Here is a 23,795-nt window from a genome sequence, read left to right on the forward strand (position 1 = left end):
AAAAAAAAAAAAAGTTTGAGACCAGCCTGGCCAACATGGTGAAACCCTGTCTCTACTAAAAATATAAAAATTAGTTGGGGGTGGCAGCAGGTACCTGTAATCCCAGCTACTCAGGAGACTGAGGCTGGAGAATCTCATAAACCTGGGGAGGTGGAGGTTGCATTAAACTGAGATCACACCACTGCACAACAGCCTGGGCGACAGAGTCAGACTCTGTCAAAAAAAAAAAAAAAAAAAATTGTAACTACACTTTGAGACCCCTTTCAACTACTACCCAACTTCTCTCCTTCCCTTAACTCCATCATCAGAGCTTGTTAAACCCTTTTTTCTTCACAGGACAACAAAATTGTTTCTCAGATATCCATTCACGACCTTCTTTTCAATAAATTCAAAAGGCTTTTTGCATCCATCGTTTTCCTTTGGTTTGAATACTGGACCATTCTCTTCAAGACAATGCAGGTTCTATGTCTCAACACTCTCCCTGTTATTTCCCTCTCTTCATTCAAAAAATATTAAGTTTCTACCTCGTGAAAAGCAAATTTTTCTTTACCCACACTGTAGCTGCTTCTGATTCTAAATGCCCCTGAAACCTAGTTCTTCAAACTTGTCTCATAGCTCAACTGCCTTCTAAGGTACCACCTTCCAGTTCAATCTCTTTCATGAAACACACTGCCATGACTGACAGTAACATCTATAATATTAAATTGTTTTTTTGTTGTTGTTGCTATTAAGTCAGAAAAGCCTACATGTCTACTGAAAAATATGCCTATAAGTGTATCAGCAGAATATGTGGAAATTTACTGGCAGAGAAGCCCAGACACAGAAAAGATATAAAAAAAAAAAACTAAAAATAAGTTTATGAAGGACATTCTCCAGTTATCTATGCATATTCATTAGGACTAGACTAGATACACCCAGGATCAAATAGAGACCCAACTGATAATATTAGAAGGCTAATGGTTAAAATTTGGAAGAAAAAAAAAAAAAAGAACTAGCATATAAAATAGATGAGGTGAAATCTTCTGGAATTTAAAGGTTAAGCAGGGATAGAGACGGACTATGAAAACAATACTCTTCAAGGAGTCCCACTGAAACCATTACAAAGCTGCCTCTAACACTGACTCCTGTCTCCCAGATTAAGGCACTCACAGCCTACCTTAACTACAGAAGAGATAAAGGTGTATATATGAGATCAAATAACTGATGGTACTCTATTTTGGAACAGAAAAGTCCCCGAAAAATTGAAGTTCTCTGACTACCAGTTGTCATCCTATACTCTCTTCCTTCAAATCACACATTTCTAAAAGCATTATTTAACAACATTCTATAATCCTGAATTTCCAACTACCAGTAAAATTAATGTATTTAAGGCTTCTATTCCATGAAATCAAGATCAATTATATCTCTTCAACTCTGTGATCAAAGCTGAACTCATCTTTCTCCCCCTCAAATTAGCTCTCTTCTACTACATCAATAGCTCACAATTTTGGAATTGTCTTTAATTTTTTCTTCTGTCTTTCAAAGAGATATTCCAAGATGAAGGGATTCAATAAAGAAAACTTCCAGAGAAAACAGTGTTATTAGCTACACAAAGTTAGGAAAACTTAGTAAAAAGAAAACATTTTAGGAGTTACTAAAGATCTCTCCTAAGCAAAGCATTTTGCCTATTTATTCACACTTGTGTTCAAATTCAGACATTATACTATTTTTTAAAAACCCAATTAAACCTCATACCTTGCCAAAAGAGATTTTCCAGATCCTGGAAGACCTCTGAGAAGAACAAGAACTAGTCCAATGTAAGATGTCTTCTTTCTTACAGCCTGAGAAACTGGAGTTTCTTGTACTTGATAAGCACTTGTTCCATCTTTATTTCTCCATACTTTTGTTGGGGAAGTGTGAGAAATAACTGAGGGTGGAAATGTGTAGTTGACAGATCTCCAGTGTGCAGCTGTGGTTACAACAGGAGCTACAAAGCCATGGTTTCCTTGGAAGAGGTCAAAAGCAGGAATCATTGGATTCCACATTGGTGGAGGTGGCGGAGGAGGCAACAGTAAGGGGAGAGGAGCAAGTACTGGGCAGTAACTCACATCCTTCCCCTTAGTTGGCAGTTCAGGATGTTTGTGTGGCTTGAAGTTGAACCCTTCGGAAGGCAGAAACACATCAGAGACCCGAGTAGATTTCTGATCCCCACCCGTACCTGGTAAATCAAGCCCTGGAAGGTTTAAACAAGCCTGAGGTTCACTGGCATCCAAATCTACAGGAGCTTCGGAGAATTGAGCCTCAACGCACTCAGATTCTAAAAGTTCTTTCTGTTTTTGATTGAGACTGCTACAACCCACGATGGAGTCACTTGCTACATTTAAAGAACTACCGAGAAGAGAATCTTCTGGGTAGTTACTTTCCAAAGCCAATGTGTTATCCTTTATAAAACACTTGGACTCATTCAAAACTGAATGTGAAGGTAATGGGTTTAAACTTAAAGTAGAACCAGAATTCTCTAAATTTTCACTGTTCAAATTCATATTTTGTGTAGAAAAAATGGGAGTCATATTACTTGAATCAGGATTTATAAACTCACTCGCGTCATTAAAACTATTAACATCTTGTGAAGGCAAAAATGAGTATACTTGGTCATCGGGAGAAGAGTTCAATTTCTCAAAAGCATTCTGTATTAAGGAATCCAGGTCTTCAGTTAGCTGCATGTCCAAAAATGAATCCATTTTTGAATCTTCACTCTCTTCTTCAGGACGTTTTTCCATTATTTCACTTTCTGCTGCACCTACTTGGTTCTCAGAAGCAACGAAACTTTGTGAAGATGATTCTTCTATCTTGGTATCAGTGGCAGATAATTCTAATAGACAATCCATAGCATTTTCAACTGTACAACAACAAGAATAACAACAACAACAAAAATATAGACAGAGAAAACAGATTTAATAATTTTATTAAAATCCAGCTAAAATTATATTGGATTTTGCATTGAACAGAATATAAATGTACAATATTCATGTTACTTTTTAAAAATTAATGTTTTACTAACATACCAAAGTCTGTAGTAGCAAAAAGTCTGAATGATGGAGACATGCAATTCTATTCTTTCAGGAAAACACTAATAAACCAAGCTAATAAACTATCATCAAATAAATATTATTTGCTGAAATGAGTAAATACATAAATATCTGTAATTGGACATATTAGGCTTATTTATGAAAGTCCTAAAGCCTGTTGATTAATTTTAAAAATACTTACCTATTGCATGCACACTTTTAAAGTATTTTATGTATTCTCTTAGTAAATCTAACTTATTTACATGATCCACGCTATGAATTTCACTTAATACAAAGAATATTTGAGCATGTACTGCATATCAGAAATATTTTGTAAAAAAAAAACTTTAATATGCTCAAAGAACTTTGCAATCCAATAGAGACTAAAAACAATTATATTAGAGACAATTACATTGTAATATAATACAGATTAAATAATGCACACTTTTTGGCGCGGTGGCTCATGCCTGTAATCCCAGAACTTTGGGAGGCTGAGGCAGGTGGATCACCTGAGGTCAGGAGTTAGAGACCAACCTAGCCAACATGGCGAAACCCCATCTCTACTAAAAATATAAAAATTAGCCAGGCGTAACGGCGGCGCACACCTGTAATCCTGGCTGCTCAGGAGCCTGAGGTGGGAGAATCTCTTGAACCTAGGAGGCAGAGGTGGTAGTGAGCAGAGATCACTCCACTGCACTCCAGTCTTGGTGACAGAGCGAGACTCCCTCTCAAAAATAAATAAATAAATAAATAATGCACACTTTTGATAATGTACAAATGCCATAGAAGCACAAAGGAGAATAAGAAAAGATTTCACATAAGGTGATATGTGAACTGAGATTTGAAGCTTAAAAAGTAACTTGCCAGGCACAAGAGAAAAAAGTGTAAACCCAAGCTTGGGTCTCCCTAGAGGGAGGTTGATTGGGTGAAATTGGGAGGAGTCCTGTATGTCATGTTAAGAAATATTAATTTTATTTTCGAAGGGAACTTGAAGGAAACTACCACATAGCATTTGAGCTAGAAGTTTTATACACATCGCCTCACTGAATCCTCAAATACTACCATGAGGTATATTATTCCTAGCAAACAGATGAAGAAATGAAGTTAAAAAGTACATTAACTTGACCCAAGTCACACAGATAGTCAGTGACAGAGCCAAGACTGGTGTATCTGACTCCAATGCTGAGCTCTTTCTGTTATAACACAAATAGGGAGCCATTAGAAATTTTAAGGCCGGGTGTGGTAGCTAATGCCTATAATCCTAACATTTTGGGAGGCTGAGGCAGGTAGATCACTTGAGCCCAGGAGTTCGAGACCAGCCTGGGCAACATGGAAAAACTCTTGTCTCCACAAAAATTAGCCAGTGTGTTAGCATGTGCATATAGTACCAGCCACACAGGAGGCTGAAGTAGGAGAATCACTTCAGCCCATGAGGTCGAGGCTACAGTGAGCCTCTAGTGAAAGTGATTACTGCGCTCCAGCCTGGGTGACTGAGTGAGGCCCTAACTCAAAAAAAAAGGAAACCAAAAAAATAACAAAATAAGAATTTTTAAGCATCTGGAGTTTGGAGGAAGGGGTTGTTTATTTTGTTTTGTCTTGCCGTTTTAAGAAAGATAAGTATGGAAACAGCACAGCAGAGTAAGTAACAGCTCTGGTCTGGAGTCAGAACACCAACATTTAAAGCTCTACTGCTGGCTATGACACTTTCAACAAGTTAACTTTCCTAAACCTCGACTTTCTCATTTGTAATATGGGGATAATAAAAGCACCTACCTCATAGGTTGTTGTGAGGATTAAATGAGATAATCCATGAAAAAGTGCTGTGCACAAGAACTGGCACCTAGTAAGCACCCAATTAATGTTCCCTTAAGAAGAAAAACAAAGAGGGATTGGAGGGGGCAAGCCTGGCAGAGACCAATTAGGAGATCATAGCAATACTACAAAGGACAGAAAACCTAAAAATGGAAGAAAAAAAAAGGTGGGGGGGGGGGGGGCAGGGACGGGGGAAAAAAAAAGAAAGCAAACATAAGGAGTATTTCTATGAAAAAAATCTACATGACAGTAAAGTGACAGTAAAACCAGAAAAGATCAACTAAAAACTTAATGTGTATACAATGAAAAATTACACTAAGTAAAAGTAAATTAAAGATCAAGATGGATAGGTATTTATCACATTAAAAAAAGTCCTAATACAGATTGCTGAGAAAAATTAAAACCATGTATAAAAAAAATTTTTTTTAGTGAATGAACAATTTACACAAGAATATAAGAATAAGCAACCATGTACAAAAATGTTCAACATTCCTCTTTATTAAAAAAACACAAATTAAGAAAAATGCAATTTTATTCCTATTAAAATCTTAAAACACAGGCCAGGTGCGGTAGCTCGTGCCTGTAATCCTAACATTTTGGGAGGCTGAGATGCATGGATCACCTGAGGTCAGGAGTTCGAGACCAGCCTGGCCAACATGATGAAACCCCATTCTCTACTAAAAATACAAAAAAAAATTATCCGGGCATGGTGGCAGACGCCTGTAATCCCAGCTACTTCAGAGCCTGAGGCAGGAGAATCACTTGAACTCGGGAGGCCGAGGTTGCAGTGAGCTGAGATGGTGCCACTGCACTCCAGTCTGAGCAGCAAGAGTGAAACTCTGTCTCAAAAAAAAAAAAAAAAAAAAATCTTAAAACACTACTACACAATGTTGAAAAGGCTTAAGTGAAACCACTACACTTATGCAAGCCTGGTGGAATTACAAGTCAGCACACCTCATTGGTAGGCAATTCAGCAGTATGCTTCCAAGAGCCAAAGCAGTTCTTACCCTGTGACGCAAGAAAATAAAATGTTGGAACTAAGAAAAAAAAGCCAAAAGAAAGAAAAATATATTTTTACCAAGATATTCTCTGCAATATTAATTATTCACGAAAAACACAGATATAATTAAACTATAGCACAACTCAGTAGAATATTAGAAACCCATTCAAAATACAAATTACAGCAACAAAGACAAATGCTTATGTTAAGTTAAAAACACATAATAACAAAATTCCACCACTCAAATCTCAAATGCTTATGAACAAGGTCTATATAAGATTCTGGAAAACAAAAATAAGTTTTTTTGTTATGGTATAGGATGATGTGGATTTCCTGTAATTCCTCATTGCTGTATTAGTTTATATGCAACAATTAAATTTTAAACACACCAAAATTAGGAAATGTCGAAGTAACTTACAAAACTCAATATACTATCATTTCTGAGCATCATGCACTGCTGACAACTGGTTTTCTGCATGCATAACTGGACAAGATATGCTCACATCACAGACCACACAATGACTGAAACTGGAAGTTTATAACACATTACCAAAATTTCCCAAATCCAGAATAATATTATCTTATACTAATCAAGGCTAGTAACAATACTAAGCATCAACATTTAATTTACTCATCTAGCCAATATAAACTCCCTTCTGTCTACATACTTCTAAACAATGTATGACAAGTTATTAATAACCTACCATACTGAAGACTTTACCAAAAACAAAAAACTAAAACTCAATCCTCACCAAAAAAAAAAGTCCTATGAGGTGCTTACTGTTATTTTTCTCCCTAACAGATTAGAAAACTGAGACTCAGAGAGATTAAGGGGCAGAGCTGGAAATCCAACCCAGGTTTCTTGACTCCAAAGTCAATGTTTTGAAATTATACTATTCTGCTAGCCTCAACTCTTAATCAGCTCTTATTTCCATAATTATAATTACCTAGTCGCTTAATAGATATTTACTCAGCTCCTATTATGAGTCAGTTGCTATGTTATGGGCTGAAGATACGGGAGTAAAACAAAGTTTTTAAAAACTCTGTCTTTATGGAGCTTACATTCTAGGAGAGTGGTTCTCAATCAAGTACAATTTTGCCTCCCAGGGAACAAATGACAATACATGGAGACATTTTTTATTGTCACAACTGGGTGGTAAGGAGCTATTGCATCTAGTGTGTACAGGCCAGGGATGCTGCTAAACCTACAACGCATAGGAGAGCCACTCAAAATAAAGGATTATGTAGCCTAAAATGTCAGTAGTGCCAGTCTGTTCTAGAGTGAAGATGAAAGAGATAGAATATGCTATCTATACAACCTTACACCTAGAACTGCACATTTCTTAAGAGCAGAAAATATGTTTTATTCTTCATATCCCAAATACCAACTCAAATACCAACCTTAGTAACTTGCCAATAGCAGATGATTAATAAATGATGAATAAAATAGAAATAAGACATTTTTCTATATTACTATTAATCATGGCATAGTACATAGTCTTCTTATAAGACGGACAGGGTTCAAACTAAACTTTTTCTCACCTTTGAAATCACATTCAGAAAGCATCAAATACACTACATCAGGATCCAGATCAGAAAATATCTCTGAGATACTGGTGAAGAGTTCTTCCTGATCAACTTTTGTCTCACCCATGGAAGGTAGAGTAGTGGTTGGCTCCTCACGACTAGCAACACTGGATACGACAACTTCCTTAGGGTTTGCAGTCTTCCGAAAAGGATTTCCCCCAAGATTTTTCCTTCTCCTTGGCATTCTGACTTCCAAAACTAAAATGTTTCCCTTTTCTTAGTTAAGATGTTTGATATTTAAGTCATAATTCAAACAAAATAGGGTTAAATATCTTGCACAATCCAGCAGTAAAAAGACCTAAAATAGAAAGCAATTAAAAACACTCAGACTATGTATATTTCCATTTCTAAAATCGGAATGACATCTTTATTTAGCTCTAAGAAAGTACCACCAACTCTAACAGCAGAGCTAAAAAGTAGTCAATTTCTCTCTCTTCAAAATATGCAGGTTTTGCCAGGATTGAACATGTTAAAAATTAAGATGCTAAACATACATATTTCAGAACAATGAATACACTGCTTCAATACATTTTTTCATTTTTAAAAACATGAAAGTCTTCATAAATATAATTAGAATGCGTACTGAACACCCATACTCAGATGTCCAATAGGCATTATAAATTTAACATGTCCAAAACAGCTCCTCATCACCCCCTTCAAACCTGCTTTTCCCAGTCTTTCCCATCTCAGCACAACTATATCCTTCCAATGACTCAGGCCAAAATCTTGGAATAATCCTTGACTCCTCTCATCCCACATCCAACTGGTAAGCCAATTTTGTCAGTGCGACTCCCCAAACGTATCCAGAATACTATCATTCCTCACTGCCACCACCCTAGACTTAGCTACCACAGCCTCTTGCCTGAATTACTGTAAGTCTCCTAACTCTTGGTTTCCACCCTTGCCCCTTCAGTCTATTTAGCACCAAAGCCAGCGTGACTCAATTGAACCACATGTTGGATCATGCCTTTCTTCTATGAAACTATCCACTAGCTCCTTAACTCAGGATAAAAGCCAGAGCCCTTAAAATGGCCCATAACCTGGACACTGGTTACCTCTGTACTGTCCTTTCCCTTAGCCACACTTAAGTCTCCTTGCTCTTCTTCAAACACACCAGCAATGTTCTCCCCTGGGAACCTTTACACCTTGGTTCCCTCTGCTGAATCACTTTTCTCCAAGTATCTCCTTATCACCTTCTTATCATTATTCAAATATTACCTTTTCAGGACCTCAGAGCCCCAACACCATTTATCCCACTTTCCTACTTGAATTTTCTCCATAGGACTTATTGTTTTCTTACATAGCATATGTTTTATATACACATTGTATTTACCACCCATATTCCAATAAAGTGTAAGCTCCACAAGGGCAAGGATTCATATCTGGAATAGAACTACAAGCAGTCTACTTGTTTTCTCTGCTTGAATATATCTAATAAACATTTCAAACTTAACATATCCAAAACTAAATGTCTAATATATTTCCCAAAATCTGCTCTAATCATCGGGTCTGACACCTTTCTTTCATCTTTCACCCATATTCCAACCTCCTACCTGTTCTCCCTGTTTGCACCTTGTCCCCCTATAGTCTATTTTCAATATACCAGCCAGACTGAGCTTTATACAATGTAAAAAGGGTCTAATCTAACCCCTATTATGTTCTCCACATCACTCAAAGAAAAAACTAAAGTTCTTACAATGGCCTGTCTCTCTGCTAGCCCTTGATATACTCTTCCTCAAGATATCTGCACAGCTAACTCCTGTACTCCTTCAAATTTTTGTTCAAGTGTCATATTCAATGATTTCTCTCTTGATTATCCAACGGAAAATCATATACCCTGCTCCCTCTGCCCCAATCTCCCCTTTCCTGCTAACTATCCATTGCCCTTATCATCTTCTATTATATTATAAAATTTACCTTTTAATTAAATTTGTATCATAGCTCTCTCCACCTTCCAGAACTGCACTGTCAATATGGCAGCCACCAGCCACATGTTCCTATTTAAATTTAAATTAATTACAATTAAATAAAAGTACATTTATATATTAATATCAGATATAAGTAGAATTCAGAGCAAAGAAAATAATCACAGACAAAGAAGGGCACTGTGTAATGATAAAGGATCAGGCCATCAAAAAGATATAGCAGGCTGGGCGCCGTGGCTCACGCCTGTAATCCCAGTACTTTGGGAGGCCAAGCTGGGTGGATCACCTGAGGTCAGGAGTTTGAGACCAGCCTGGCCAACATGGTGAAACCCTGTCTCTACTAAAATACAAAAATTAGCCAGGCGTGGTGGCATGTGCCTGTAATCCCAGCGACTCAGGAGGCTGAAGCAGGAGAATCGCTTGAACCCGGGAGGCAGAGGTTGCAGTGAGCCAATATGACGCCATTACATTCCAGCCTGGGCAACAAGAGCAAAACTCTATCTCAAAAAAAAAAAAAAAAAAAAGATATAGTAACCCTGGCCAGACTCAGGGGCTTGTGCCTGTAATCCTAGCACGTTGGACGACTTGAGGTGAGGAGTTTGAGACCAACCTGGCCCAAATGGCAAAACTCTGTCTCTACTAAAAATACAAAAAGAACTAACCTGTAGTCCCAGCTACTCGAGAGGCTAAGGCAGGAGAATCGCTTGAACCCAGGAGACAGAGGATGCAGTGAGCCAAGATCACGTCACTGCACTCCAGCCTGGAGGTCAGAGTGAGACTCCGTCTCAAAAAAAAAAAAGGCCGGGCACAGTGGCTCACGCCTGTAATCCCAGCACTTCGGGAGGTCGAGGCGGGCGGATCACCTAAAGTCAGGAGTTTGAGACCAGCCTGACCAACATGGCGAAACCCCGTCTCTACTAAAAATACAAAATTAGCCAGGCGTGATGGCGCATGCCTGTAATCCCAGCTACTCGAGAGGCTGAGGCAGAAGAATTGCTTGAACCCACGAGGCAGAGGTTGCATTGAGCTGAGATCACACCACTGCACTCCAGCCTGGGCAACAAGAGTGAAACTCCACCTCAAAAATAAATAAATAAATAAACAAATAAATAAATAAATAAATAAATATAAATTAAAAAGATATAGCAACCCTAAATGTACATGCACTAAAAAGAGCTACAAAATAAGTGAAGCTAAAACTGAAAGGAGAAATAGACAAATTCACAAGTATAACTATACTTGTGGAGACTTCAACACTGCTCTATCAACAATGGACAGAATAACTAGCAGTAAATTAGCAAATATATAGAACTCAACAACACCAATAATTAAGGACCTAATCAACACTTACAGAACACTCCACCCAACAACAGTAGAATACACACTCTTTTCAAGTATTAACAGAACACATACCAAGATAGATAATATCCTAGGCTAAAACCAAACCACAACAAATTTAAAACAATTGATATCACACAGGTATGTTTTCCAACCACAATGGAATCAAACTAGAAATCAATAACATAAAAATTTCCAAGCAATATACATCTAAATAATCCATGGGTCAATGATGAAGTCTCAAAGAAAATTTTAAAAATATAATAAATTGAATGCCAATGAAAATATACCATATCAAAATTTGTAGGCCATGTGTGGTGGCTCACGCCTAAAATCCCAGCACCCTGGGAGGCTCAGGTGGGCAGACCACTCTGAGCTCAGGAGATCGAGACCATCCTGGGCAATATGGTGAAACTCCATCTCTACTAAAAGTACAAAAATTAGCTGGGGCGCGGTGGCTCAGGCCTGTAATTGCAGCACTCTGGGAGGCCAAGGTGGGTGGATCGCCTGAGGTCAAGAGTTCAAGACCAGCCTGGCCAACATGGTGAAACCCCGTCTCTACTAATACAAAAATTAGCCAGGAGCACTGGCACACACACTGAAGAAACAGAAGCAGGAAAATCGTTTGAACCCAGGAAGCAAAGGTTACAGTGAGCCAAGATAGCACCATTGCACTCCAGCCTGGGCGACAAGAGCGAAACTCTGCCTCCAAAAGTAAATAAATAAATAAATAATAAAAATACAAATACAAATACAAAAATTAGCCATGCAAGGTGGCACACACCTATAATCCCAGCTACTCGGGAGGCTGAAGCAGGAGAATCATTTCAACCAACTTTGAACCCAGGAAGCAAAGGTTGCAGTGAGCTAAGATTGAGCCACTGCACTCCAGCCTCGGTGACAGGGTGAGACTCTGTCTCAAAAAAAAAAATTGTAGAACGTGGCTAAAGCAGTGATTACAGGAAAATCTACAGTACGAAATGCATACATTAGAAAAGAAGTCTCAAATGAATAATCTAAGCCCCTATCATAAGAACCTAGAAAATGAAGGGCAAAATAAACTCAAACCCAGCAGAAAGAAGAAAATAATAAAGAGTAGGCCGGGGCCGGGCATGGTGGCTCATGCCTGTAATCCCAGCGCTTTGGGAGGCTGAGGCAGGTGGATCACCTGAGGTCAGGAGTTTGAGACCAGCCTAGCCAACATGGTGAAACCCCTTCTCTACTAAAAATACAAAAATTAGCTGGGCATGGTGGCAGGCGCCTGTAATCCTAGCTACTCGGGAGACTGGGGCAGGAGAATTGCTTGAACCCAGGAGGCAGAGGTTGAAGTGAACTGAAATTGCACCATTGCATTCCAGCCTGGGTGACAAGAGCAAGACTCCGTCTTAAAAAAAAAAAAAAAAAAAGCAGGCCAGGCATGGTGGCTCACGCCTGTAATCCCAGCACTTTGGGAGGCCGAGGTGGGTGGATCACCTGAGGTCAGGAGTTCGAGACCAGCCTGCCCAATATGGTGAAACCCCATCTCTACTAAAAATACAAAAATTAGCTGGGCGTGGTGGTGCACGCCAGTAGTCCCAGCTACTTGGGAGGCTGAGACAAGAGAATCATTTGAACCCAGGAGGTGGAGGCTGTAGTGAGCCGAGATTGTGTCACTGCACTCCAGCCTGGGCAACACAGCAAGACTCTGTCTCAAAAAAAAAAAAAAAAAGGAAATAATAAATAGCAGATAACAAATATTGGAAACAGAAAACAATGAGAAAATTCAATGAAATAAATTGCTGGTTTACCAAAATGATCTATAAAACTGAAAGACTAGCAAGACTGACAAAGAAAAAAGAAGACAGAAATTATCAATATCAGGAATGAAAAACAGATATTACTACAGACCTTCCAGATATCAAAAGGCTAATAAAGTAAACTATGAACACACAAAAGTTTGACAATTTATATGAAATGCACCAATGTCTCAAAAACCACAAAGTATCAAAACTCCTCCAATAAGACATAGATAAAATCACTATACTTTATAAAGAAATTTAATTCATAATTTTAAAACTCAAAAAAAAAAAAAATGTCCAGGGCCAAATAGCTTCAATGGAAAATTCTAACAAACATTTTCAGGAAAAAATAATACTAATCCTACATAATCTCTTCCAGAAAATAAGAAAACACTTCCAATCCATTTTATGATGCTAGTATTATCCTGATATCAAAAGCAGACAAAGCCAGTACAAAAAAAACTACAGACCAATACTCCTCATGGCTACAGACACAAAAATCCTTAATAAAATACTAGCAAATACAATTCAGCAATATATATTTCTTTTTTTTTTTTTTTGACACAGGGTCTTGCTCTATCACCCAGGCTGGAGTGCGGTGGATATAATTATTTTTATATATTGCTGAATTTTGGCAGGGCATAGTAGTTCACACTTACAATCCCGGAACTTTAGGAGGCTGAGTTGGGAGGATCGCTTGAGCCCAGGAGTTCAGGACCAGCCTGGGCAACACAGTGAGACCTCAACTCTACAAAAAAATTTACAATTAGCCAAGCATGGTGGTACGTACCTGTGGTCCCAGGTACTAGGGGGCAGGGTGAGGTGAAAGGATCACTTAGGCCCAGGTGGTCGAGGCTTCAGTGAGCCATGATCACACCACTACGCTCCAGCCTGGGCAACAGTAAGACCCTGTCTCAAAAAAAAAAAAAAAAGGATTGTATACTATAATGAAATGGGGTTTATTCCAGGAAGGCAAGGCTAGTTCCATATTCAAAAATCAGTATAATCCACCATCTTAATGGGTGAAAGAATCATATCAATCAATGCAGAAAATAATGACAAAATTCAACACCATTCATGGTAACTACCAGAAAAACAGGAAAAAAAATACTCTCAACCTGTTAAGAGCACCTGTAAAAACCTATAGCTGACATTGTATTTGTAATGAAATACTAAACGCTTTTCCTCCTAACATCAGGAAAAAGGCAAGATGTCTACTCTCACCAATTTTATTCAAAATAATGCTGGAAGTTCTAGCTCATGAAGTAAGAGAAAAAAAGAAAATAAAACGCATATAGATTAGGGAAGAAGAAATAAAAGTGTCCCTATTTGCAGATAACATGGTTATCTATGTATTATAGAAAATCCCAAGTAATCTATAAAATCTCCAACAAGAAAGTGAGTTTAACAAGGGTGCAAGATACAAGATAAACATATAAAAGCAACTGTATTTATACATACTAGCAAAAAACACATGGACACTGAAATTAAAGAAACAGTACCTGTCACAATTGCAAAAAAAAAAAAAACAAAAAACAGAGAAATACACTAAGTCCTCACTTATTAACATCAATAGGATCTTGTAAACTACAACTTTTTTTTTTCTTGAGACTGAGTCTCACTCTGTCACCCAGGCTGGAGTGCAATGGTGTGATTTTGGCTCACTGCAATCTCCACCTCCTGGGTTCAAGCGATTCTCCTGCCTCAGCCTCCTGAGTAGCTGGGTTTACAGGCACATGCCACCACACCCAATTATTTTTGTATTTTTAGTAGAGATGGGGTTTCACCATGTTGACCAGGCTGGTCTCGAACTCCTGACCTCAGGTGATCGGCCTGCCTCAGCCTCTCGAAATGCTGGGATTACAGGTGTGACTCATCACGCCTGGCTGTAAACTACAACTTTAAGCAAAACAATACACAACAATTTTTTTCCTCATCAACGTTATAACAGAATGACATTGAACGAAAGTATGTTGTTCAAGGACCTGATACATGTCGTTTCACTTAAAATCACAGTTTCCAAGAACCTATTGATGATGTTATGAGAGGACTTCCTATATTTCAGTACATAGGTGTAAATCTAAGAAAACAAGTACAAAACTTAATATGCTGAAAACTATGAAAGAAACGTTCAAAGACGGGAAGAGAACACAGTAAATATGTCAATTCTTCCCCAAATTGATATACACGTTTAAGAAAACGCCTACCAGAACCCAAGCAAGATTTTTTTATAGATATAGATAAAATTATTCTAAAATTGATAAGACAAAGGAACTAAAATAGGTAAAATAGCTTTGAAAAAGAACAAAGCAGGAGGAATCGTCAACCTGATTTCAAGGGTTGCTGTATAGCTACACTAATCAAAACTATGGAGCATCAGTGGAGGGACAGAAATACAGACCTGATAACAGATTATAGATCTAGGAACAAGAGAGAAAACTTAGCAACGTAAGTATGCCTGACTGATTTTTGACTGTGGTGCAAAAGCAATTCAATAGAGAAAAGACCACCTTTTCAACAAATGATACTGGAACAAGTGGACATCAATCAGTAAAAAATAAACCTTGACCTAAGTCTCATGCTTACCCTTTAGTATTCTTGGAAATTTACAGAAATATTTACAGAAATATTAACTCACAGTGGACCACAGATTTAAATGTTTAAGACATAAAGCTATAAAATTTTCAGAAAAAAAGGGGAAAATCTCTCCTTGTGGGAACTAAAAAAAAAAAGAGAGAAAATCTTCAGAATCTAAGGCTAGGCAAAAACACAAAAGCATGGGCCATAAAAGGAAAAACTGATAGTGGCCAGGTGCAGTGGCTCACGCCTGTAAACCCAGCATCTTGGGAGGCTGAGGCATGTGGATCACTTGAGCTGAAGAGTTCAAGACCAGCCTGGCCAACAATGGCAAAATCCCGTCTCTACTAAAAATACAAAAATTGGCCAGGTGTGGTGGCATGTGCCTGTAATCCCAGCTATTTGGGAGGCTGAGGCAAGAGAATGGTTTGAACCCAGGAGGCAGAGGCTAGTGAGCCAAGATGGCACTACTGCACTCCAGCCTGGGTGACAGAGCAAGACTATGACTCAAAAAAAAAAAAAAAAGAGGCAAAACTGATAAATTATAGTTCATCAAATCAAAACTTTTGTTTGATGAAAGACCTGGCTAAAAGGATGAAAAGGCAAGCTACAGACTATGAGAAAATACTTACATACCACATTCGGGACAAGGACTAAGATCTAAAATCTATTAACAACCTATCAAAACTCAACAGTATGCCAGGCATGGTGGCTCATGCCTGTAAACCTAGCACTTTGGGAGCCCAACAGGGGCTGAAGAGGGGGGGAATCCCTTAAGCCCAGGAGTTCAAGACCAGCCTAGACAAAATAGTGAGACCCTGTCTGTATGAAAAAATAGAAAAAATCGGCCGGGCGCGGTGGCTCACGCCTGTAATCCCAGCACTTTGGGAGGCCGAGGCGGGCGGATCACGAGGTCAGGAGATCGAGACCATCCTGGTTAACACAGTGAAACTCCGTCTCTACTAAAAATACAAAAAATTAGCCGGGCGAGATGGCAGGCGCCTGTAGTCCCAGATACTCGGGAGGCTGAGGCAGGAGAATGGTGTGAACCCGGGAGGCTGAGCTTGCAGTGAGCCGAGATCGCGCCACTGCACTCCAGCCTGGGCGACAGCGAGACTCTGCCTCAAAAAAAAAAAAAAAAAAAAAATAGAAAAAATCAGCCAGGCATGGTGGCACGTGCCTGTAATCCCAGTTACTCAGGAGACTAAGGTGGAAGGATCGTTTGCAGCTGGGAGGTTGAGGCTACAGTGAGCTATGATCATGCCATTGCACTCCAGCCTAGGTGACAGAGAGAGACCCTGTTTCAAAAAAACACAAAAAACAAACAAAAAATAAAAACCAAACAATTGGAAAATCAGCAAAAAAGGAGAAAAAACACTACACAAAAGAGGAGATACAGGTCGCAAATAACTACATAAAAAGATGTTCAACATCACTAACCATTAAGTAAGTGCAAATTAAAACTCTAATGAGGTCAGGCCCGGTGGCTCATGCCTGTAATCCCAGCATTTGGGGAGGCCAAGGCAGGCAGATCACCTGAGGTCAGGAATTCGAGACCAGCCTGACCAACAAGGAGAAACCCCGTTTCTAGTAAACATACAAAATTAGCCGGGCGTAGTGCTGCATGCCTGTAATCCCAGCTACTCGGGAGGCTGAGGCAGGAGAATCACTTCAACCCGGAAGGCGGAGGCTGCAGTGAGCCGAGATCACACCATTGCACTCCAGCCTGGGCAACAAGAGCGAAACCCCATTGCAAAAAAAAAACAAACCAAAAAAAACTATAATGAGATATTACTTATCAAATTGACTAAAACAAAAAACAGGTACAACACCAAATGATGGCAAGACTTCAAAGAAACAACATCACTTATAGTTGCTGATGGGAATGTAAAATGGTACAGTCACTCTGAAAAATATTTTGCAGTTTCTTAAAAAAACTAAATATACAACTACCATAGAACTCAACAATTGCACTTCTGGGCATTTATCCCTGAGGACTGAAAAATTATATTCATCTAAAACCTGTAAACAAATGTTTACAGCAGCTTCATTCATAATAACCAAAAGCTGGAAACAACTCATGTCCTCCAGTAGATAAATGGTTAAACAAACTATGGTACATCCATTCCATGAAATACTAGTCAGCAATAAAAACATATTACTGATGCATACAACACCCTGGATGAAATTCCAGAGTATTATGCTCAGTAAAAAAAGCCAGTCGTAGCCAGGCGTGGTGGCTCCCATCTGTAATCCCAGCACTTTGGGAGGCCAAGGTGGGCAGATCACCTGAGGTCAGGAGTTCGAGACCAGCCTGGGCAGCACAGTGAGACCAGCCTGGCCAACGTGGCAAAACCCCGCCTACTAAAAATACAAAAATTAGCCGGGCATTGTGGCCCATGCCTGTAATCCCAGCTACTTGAGAGGCTGAGGCAGGAGAATCACTTAGAACCCAGGAGACAGAGGTTGCAGTAAGCCGAGATCGAGCCATTCAGCTTGAGCAACAGAGAGACACTCCGTCTCAAAAAATAAAAAAATTTTTTTTAAAAAGCCAGTCCTAAAAGGTTATATTGAAATTCCACTTACACAACATTTCTTTTTTTTGGTGGGGGGGGGGCGCATGGAGCAGGGGAAGGTGGCTCATGCCTGTAATCCCAAAACTTTGGGAGGCCAAGGTGGGCAGATCATTTGAGGCCAGAGTTCAAGACCAGCCTATGCAACATGGCAAAACCCAGTCTCTACTAAAAATACAAAAAATTAGCTGGGTGTGGTGGCACATGCCTGTAATCTCAGCTACTCCAGAGGCTGAGAAATGAAAATTGTTTGAATCCAGGAGGTAGAGGTTGCAGCGAGCCAAGATCAAGCCACTGCTCTCCAGCTTAGGTGACAGAACGAGACTTAGTCTCAAAAAAAAACTTTATTTTTTAATTTTGAAAAAAGTATGTAAAATTCAAACAAAACTCCCCTCTCTGTAACCATTAACAGAAGAAGCTTCCCCCACTTCAAAAAAAAATTTTTTTTAAAGGAGGAAGGAGGAAAGGAAAGAAACACAAGAGGAAGAGAGAAAGGGATAAGGAGGAAGGAGTGAAACAGTAAGAACACAGAAGATTTGATTTGTGCAATAAATATAACTTGACTCCATATCTATAGAACATTGAACCCAATAGCCACAAAACACAATTTACTTTCAAGTGCACATGTAATTATACTAGAAATCAGTAGCAAAAAATGTAATTACACCAGGCACGATGGCTTACACCTATAATGCCAGGACTTTAGGAGGCTGAGGTGGGAGGATCACTTGAGCCCAGGAGTTCGAAACCAGCCTGGGCACCACAGTGAGACCCCCATCTCTACAAAAAATCTTTTAAAAACTTAGTCAGGCATGGTGGCGTTCACCTGTGGTCCCAGCCACTCAGGAGGCTGAGATGGGAGGATCACTTCAGCCCAGGAGGTCAAGGCTGCAGCGAGCTCTGATCACACTACTACATTCCAGCATAAGCAACAAAGCAAAACCTTGTCTCAAAAGTATAAATAAATGTTTTAAATCTATATAATATATATAATTAGAATCTAAATTTCTTGAAAATTAAGAAATATACTTTCCATAAGTCTTTTTCTTATGTTCTTCTTTTTAAATTTTTTTTATTTGGTCGGGCCCGGTGGCTCACACCTGCAATTGCACTTTGGGAGGCAGAGGCGGGTGGATTACTTGAGGTCAGGCATGCGAAACCAGCCTGACGAACACGGTGAAACCTCATCTCTACAACAAATACAAAAATTAGCTGGGCGTGGCAGTGCACACTTGTAATCCCAGGTACTCGGGAGGCTGAGGCAGGAGAATCAATTGAAGCAGGGAGGCAGAGGTTGCAATGAGCCAAGATCATGCCACTGCACTCCAAGCCTGGGTGACAGGGTAAGACTTCGTCTCAAAAACAAAAATAAATAAATAAATAATTTTTTAAAATTTTTCTTATTTTTGTAGAGACAGTGTCTCGCTACATTGTCCAGGCTGGTCTCAAACTCCTGGACTTGCCCAGGCACGGTAGTTCACGCCTGTAATACAGATTGGTCTGGCATTCGAGACCAGACCTGGACAACACGGTGAAACCCTGTCTCTACTAAAAATACAAAAATTAGCAAAAAAAAAAAAAAAAAAATTAGCCGGGCATGTTGGCAAGCCTGTAATCCCAGCTACTCAGGAGCTGAGGCAGGAGGATCGCTTGAATCCAGCAGGCAGAGGTTGCAGTGAGCTGAGATCGAGCCATTGCACTCCAGCCTGAGTGACAAGAGCAAAACTCTGTCTCAAAAAACAAACAAACAAAGAAACAAAAAACTCCTGGCCTCAAATATTCCTCCTGCCTCAGCCTCCCAAAGTGCTGGGATTACAGGTGTGAGCAGCACACTTAGCTAGATTATATTTCTTTATACCAACAACTAGAAAATAAAATTAAATCAAATGATCAGTTCTCAGTTCTCGTCTTTCTAGGCCTATCAGCAGCATTTACACAGCTGATCAATCTCCCCCCAAGAACCGGCTTTCTTCTCCTGAGGACACTGCCACTCTCGAGATTTTTGCATCTCTCAACTTGGAAACAATGGAGTGTTCCAGAGCTCAGTCCTAGGGCCTGTTCTTTTCCCTCTGTTCCCTCTACAAAAAATTTAAAAATTAGCCAGGCATGGTGGTGTGCCTGTAATTCCAGCGACTGGAAGCTTAGGCAGGAGGATCACTTGACTCCAGGAGTTGGAGGCTGCACTGAGCTATGATTGTGCCACTGCACTCCAGCCTTGATGACAGAGTGAGACCCCATCTCTTAAGAAAAATAATAAAAAATAAATTCTATCAATATGCTAACAAATTTACATCTTCAGCCAGCAACTCTTCTCTGACTCTAGACCCACATCAAACTATTCACTGAACATCTCTACTTTGTGTATCTAAAAAACATCTCAGGCTGGGCACAGTGACTCAGGCCTGTAATCCCAGCACTTTGGGAGGCTGAGGCAGGCAGATTGCCTGAGGTCAAGACCAGCCTGGTCAACATGGCGAAAACCCGTCTCTACTAAAAATATAAATTGGCCGGGTGCGGTAGCTCACGCTTGTAATCCCAGCACTTTGGGAGGCCAAGGCAGGTGGATCACAAGGTCAGAAGTTCGAGACCAGCCTGGCCAACACAGTGAAGCCCGGTCTCTACTAAAAATATAAAAATTAGCTGGGCATGGTAGTGGGTGCCTGTAATCCCAGCTACTCGGGAGGCTGAGGCAGGAGAATCGCTTGAACCTAGGAGGCGGAGGTGGCAGTGAGCTGAAATTGCACCACTGCATTCCAGCCTGGGCGACACAGTGAGACTCCATCTCAAAAAAAAAAAAAAAAAAACACGCCGGGCGCTGTGGCTCACACCTGTAATCCCAGCACTTTGGGAGGCCAAGACGGGCAGATCACCTGAGGTCGGGAGTTCGAGATGAGCCTGACCAATATGGAGAAACCCCGTGTCTATCAAAAATACAAAATTAGCCAGGCATGGTGGCCCAGCGAGAATTGAACCAGGAGGCAGAGGTTGCATGACGAGATCACCCACTGCACTCACCTGGTGACAAAAGAAATCTGTCTCAAAAAAAAAAAAAAATATATATATATATACACAAAAATTACTGGCTGGAGGCCATCCTGTAACCACTATTGGGGCTGAGGCAGGAGAACACTTGAACCGGAGGCGGAGGTTGCATGACCGAGATCACCCACTGCACTCACCTGGCGACAGAGACTCTGAAAAATACAAATATTAGCTGGGCGTGGAGGCGCATGCCTGTAATCCCAGCTACTTTCGAGGCTGAGCCGGGAGAATCGCTTGAACCTGGGAGACAGAGGTTGCAGTGAGCTGAGATCATGCCACTGCACTCTAGTCTGGACAAAAGACCAAGACTCCATCTCGGAGGAAAAAAAAAAAAAATCTCAAACCAGGCATATCTAAGTGACCTGATTCTCCTCTGCCATCCTGCCCTATCTATAGTAATTGCAATCTCAGCTAATGGCAATTTCTACTTGTTGAAGCCAAAAACTAAGTCATTTTTGCCTATTCTTTCCCTCACACCTAATAATTCAGCAAATCCTGCCAGTTGTAAATTCAAAATAAGCCGGGTGCGGTGGCTCACGCCTGTAATCCCAGTACTTTGAGAGGCCAAGGCGGATGGATTACCTGAGGTCAGGGGTTCAAGACCAGCCTGGGCAACATGCCGAAATCCCGTCTCTACTAAAAGTACAAAAATTAGTTGGGAGTGGTGGCGCATGCCCGTAATCCCAGCTACTCAAGAGGCTGAGGCAGGAGAACCCAGGAGGGGGAGGTTGCAGTGAGTAGAGATCACGCCACTGCACTCCAGCCTGGGTGACAGTGAGACTCCGTCTGAATGAATGAATGAATAATAAATTCAAAATACATTTAAAATCATCACCTTCAACACTACCATCTGTATCAAAGGTAGCGTCGTGGATTGGTTTTAAGTGTGGGAGCTCCCAAATTTCTATTTATACCAGCTTTATTAAAATATAATATGTAAACCATAAAATTCGCCATTTCAAAGTGTACAATTCAGTGGTTTCCAGTACATTCCGAGTTGTATAACCATCACCAGTAATTCCAGAACATTTCTATTACCTCAAGAAGAAACCCCACAACCCATTAGCAACCATTCCCATTCCTCCTTCTCCTATCCCCTGGCAACCACGAATCTACTTTTATCTCTATAGGTTTACCTATTCTAGGCATTTATATGAACAGAATTGTATAATATAAAACATGGCCTTTTGTGACTGGCTCCTTTCACCTGGCATGCTTTCCAGGTTCATCCATGTTGTAGCCTGTATTGGTACTTCACTGATACTGCTAGAAAATATTGCGTGGTACGGATATAACACATTTTATGTATATATGGATCAAGTGATGGTTATTTGGGTTGTTTCTACTTTTTGGCTATAGTGAATAATCTTGCTATGAACATTTGTATAAGAGTTTGGTGTGGACATGTTTTCATATCTCTTAAGTATATATCTAAGAGTGGAATTGCTAGTTCATATGGTAACTCCATGTTTAACCTTTTGAGGAACTGCCAAACGGTTTTCCAAAGCAGCTGCACCAATTTCAGCTTCCACCAGCAATGTGTGAGGGCTCTGATTTCTCTAATCCTCACCAACACCGTTACTGTCCATTGTTTTGTTTGGGTTTGTTTTTCATTTTTTCCTTTTGTTTTTTCCTTTTTCTATGTCCACACCGCCCCCCAACCCCGCTTCATAATATAGAACAGGCACAGGGCGTGGGCTGAAGTATATATGGGGTAGGTTTACTCTGTCTCCTCTTTCTATACAGTCAGTGTAAGAATACAGCCCGGCCGGGTGCGGTGGCTCACGCCTGTAATCCCAGCACTTTGAGAGGCTGAGGCAGGCAGATAACGAGGTCAGGAGATCGAAACCATCCTGGCTAACATGGTGAAACCCCGTCTCTACTAAAAATACAAAAAATTAGCCGGGCGTGGTGGTGGGCTCCTGTAGTCCCAGCTACTCGGGAGGCTGAGGCAGGAGAATGGCGTGAACCCGGGAGGCGGAGCTTGCAGTGAGCAGAGATCACACCACTACACTACAGCCTGGGTGACAAAGTGAGACTCCGTCTCAAAAAAAAAAAAAAAAAAGACCATCCTAGCTAACACGGTGAAACCCCGTCTCTACTAAAAATAGAAAAAATTAGCTGGGCGTGGTGGTGGGCACAGTGGTGGGCGCCTGTAGTCCCAGCTACTCGGGAGGCTGAGGCAGGAGAATGGCATGAACCTGGGAGGCGGAGGTTGCAGTGAGCCGAGATCACGCCACTGCACTCCAGCCTGGGCGACAGAGCAAGACTCCGTCTGAAAAAAAAAAAAAAAAAGAATACAGCCTGTGGTAAGCACCAGGAGGTGTTGGGTTTGTTTGTTTGGTTAGGCTTTTTGCTTGTTTTTTTTTTTGGAGACAGAGTCTCACTCTGCTGCACACGCTGGTCTCAAAGTCCTGGGCTCAAGGAACTCTTCCACATAATCCTAGTGGTATCTAGCTGTGGTTTTGATTTGCATTTTCCTAAGGACAAATGTTGTTGACCATCTTTACATGTTCTTATTGGCATTTATATACTTCTTTGAATAAATGTCTGTTTGGATTCTTTTGCCCATTTGTAAATTGGGTTGTTTCTATTATTAAGCTGAACCCAGGATTGTTAGATTATTGAATACAACATCTCTTTAGATTGATATAATGGAAGTTTAGACAGCCATTTTAAAAGACTATGTTTTGAATAATTTTTTTTTTTTTTTTGAAACAAGGTCTCACTCTGTCACCTAGGCTGGAGTGCAGTGGCGCCATCTCGGCTCACTGCAGCCTCCACCTCTTGGGTTCAAGCAATTCCCCTACCTGAGACTCCCAATTTGCTGGGGCTACAGGAGCTCACTACCACGCCCAGTTTATTTTGTTATTTTTTCTGAGATGGAGTTTCGCTCTTGTTGCCCAAGCTAGAGTGCAATGGCACAACCTTGGCTCACCGCAACCTCCGCCTTCCAGATTCAAGCGATTCTCCTGTCTCAGCCTCCCGAATAGCTGGGATTACAGGCATGTGCCACCACACCCGGCTAATTTTGTATTTTTAGTAGAGATGGGGTTTCTCCATGTTGGTCAGGCTGGTCTCAAACTCCTGACCTCAGGTGATCCACCCACCTTGGC

The 23,795-nt window shown here is 40.4% G+C and overlaps 1 protein-coding gene and 1 non-coding gene across 6 annotated transcripts in view; both read right to left on the minus strand.

The window, feature by feature from the left end:
- The window catches only part of N4BP2 (NEDD4 binding protein 2), a 96,237-nt gene that overhangs the window by 49,810 nt on the left and 22,632 nt on the right, over positions 1-23,795 (minus strand). The window contains exons 3-5 of one of the 5 annotated variants that reach the window (XM_058430161.1): positions 9,364-9,443; positions 7,402-7,744; positions 1,735-2,878 (exon numbers count right to left, since the gene is read on the minus strand). The exons of 1 other annotated variant lie outside the window; for it this stretch is intronic. In XM_058430161.1, coding sequence (XP_058286144.1) covers positions 1,735-2,878; positions 7,402-7,630 — 1,373 coding nt within the window. In that variant the 5' untranslated portion in view covers positions 7,631-7,744; positions 9,364-9,443. Of the gene's footprint in view, positions 1-1,734; positions 2,879-4,820; positions 4,913-7,401; positions 7,745-9,363; positions 9,444-23,795 lie in introns of those variants that run through there. 3 more of the 5 variants (XM_058430163.1, XM_032135406.2, XM_058430162.1) reach the window with 3 other exon arrangements.
- Positions 22,337-22,462, minus strand: LOC116457160 (small nucleolar RNA SNORA51). The gene has a single exon (XR_004244931.1). It is a non-coding gene; the product is annotated as a small nucleolar RNA SNORA51 (small nucleolar RNA).

The sequence above is a fragment of the Hylobates moloch genome, unplaced genomic scaffold (assembly GCF_009828535.3).
Source record: "Hylobates moloch isolate HMO894 unplaced genomic scaffold, HMol_V3 SCAFFOLD_17, whole genome shotgun sequence".
NCBI lineage: Eukaryota > Metazoa > Chordata > Mammalia > Primates > Hylobatidae > Hylobates > Hylobates moloch.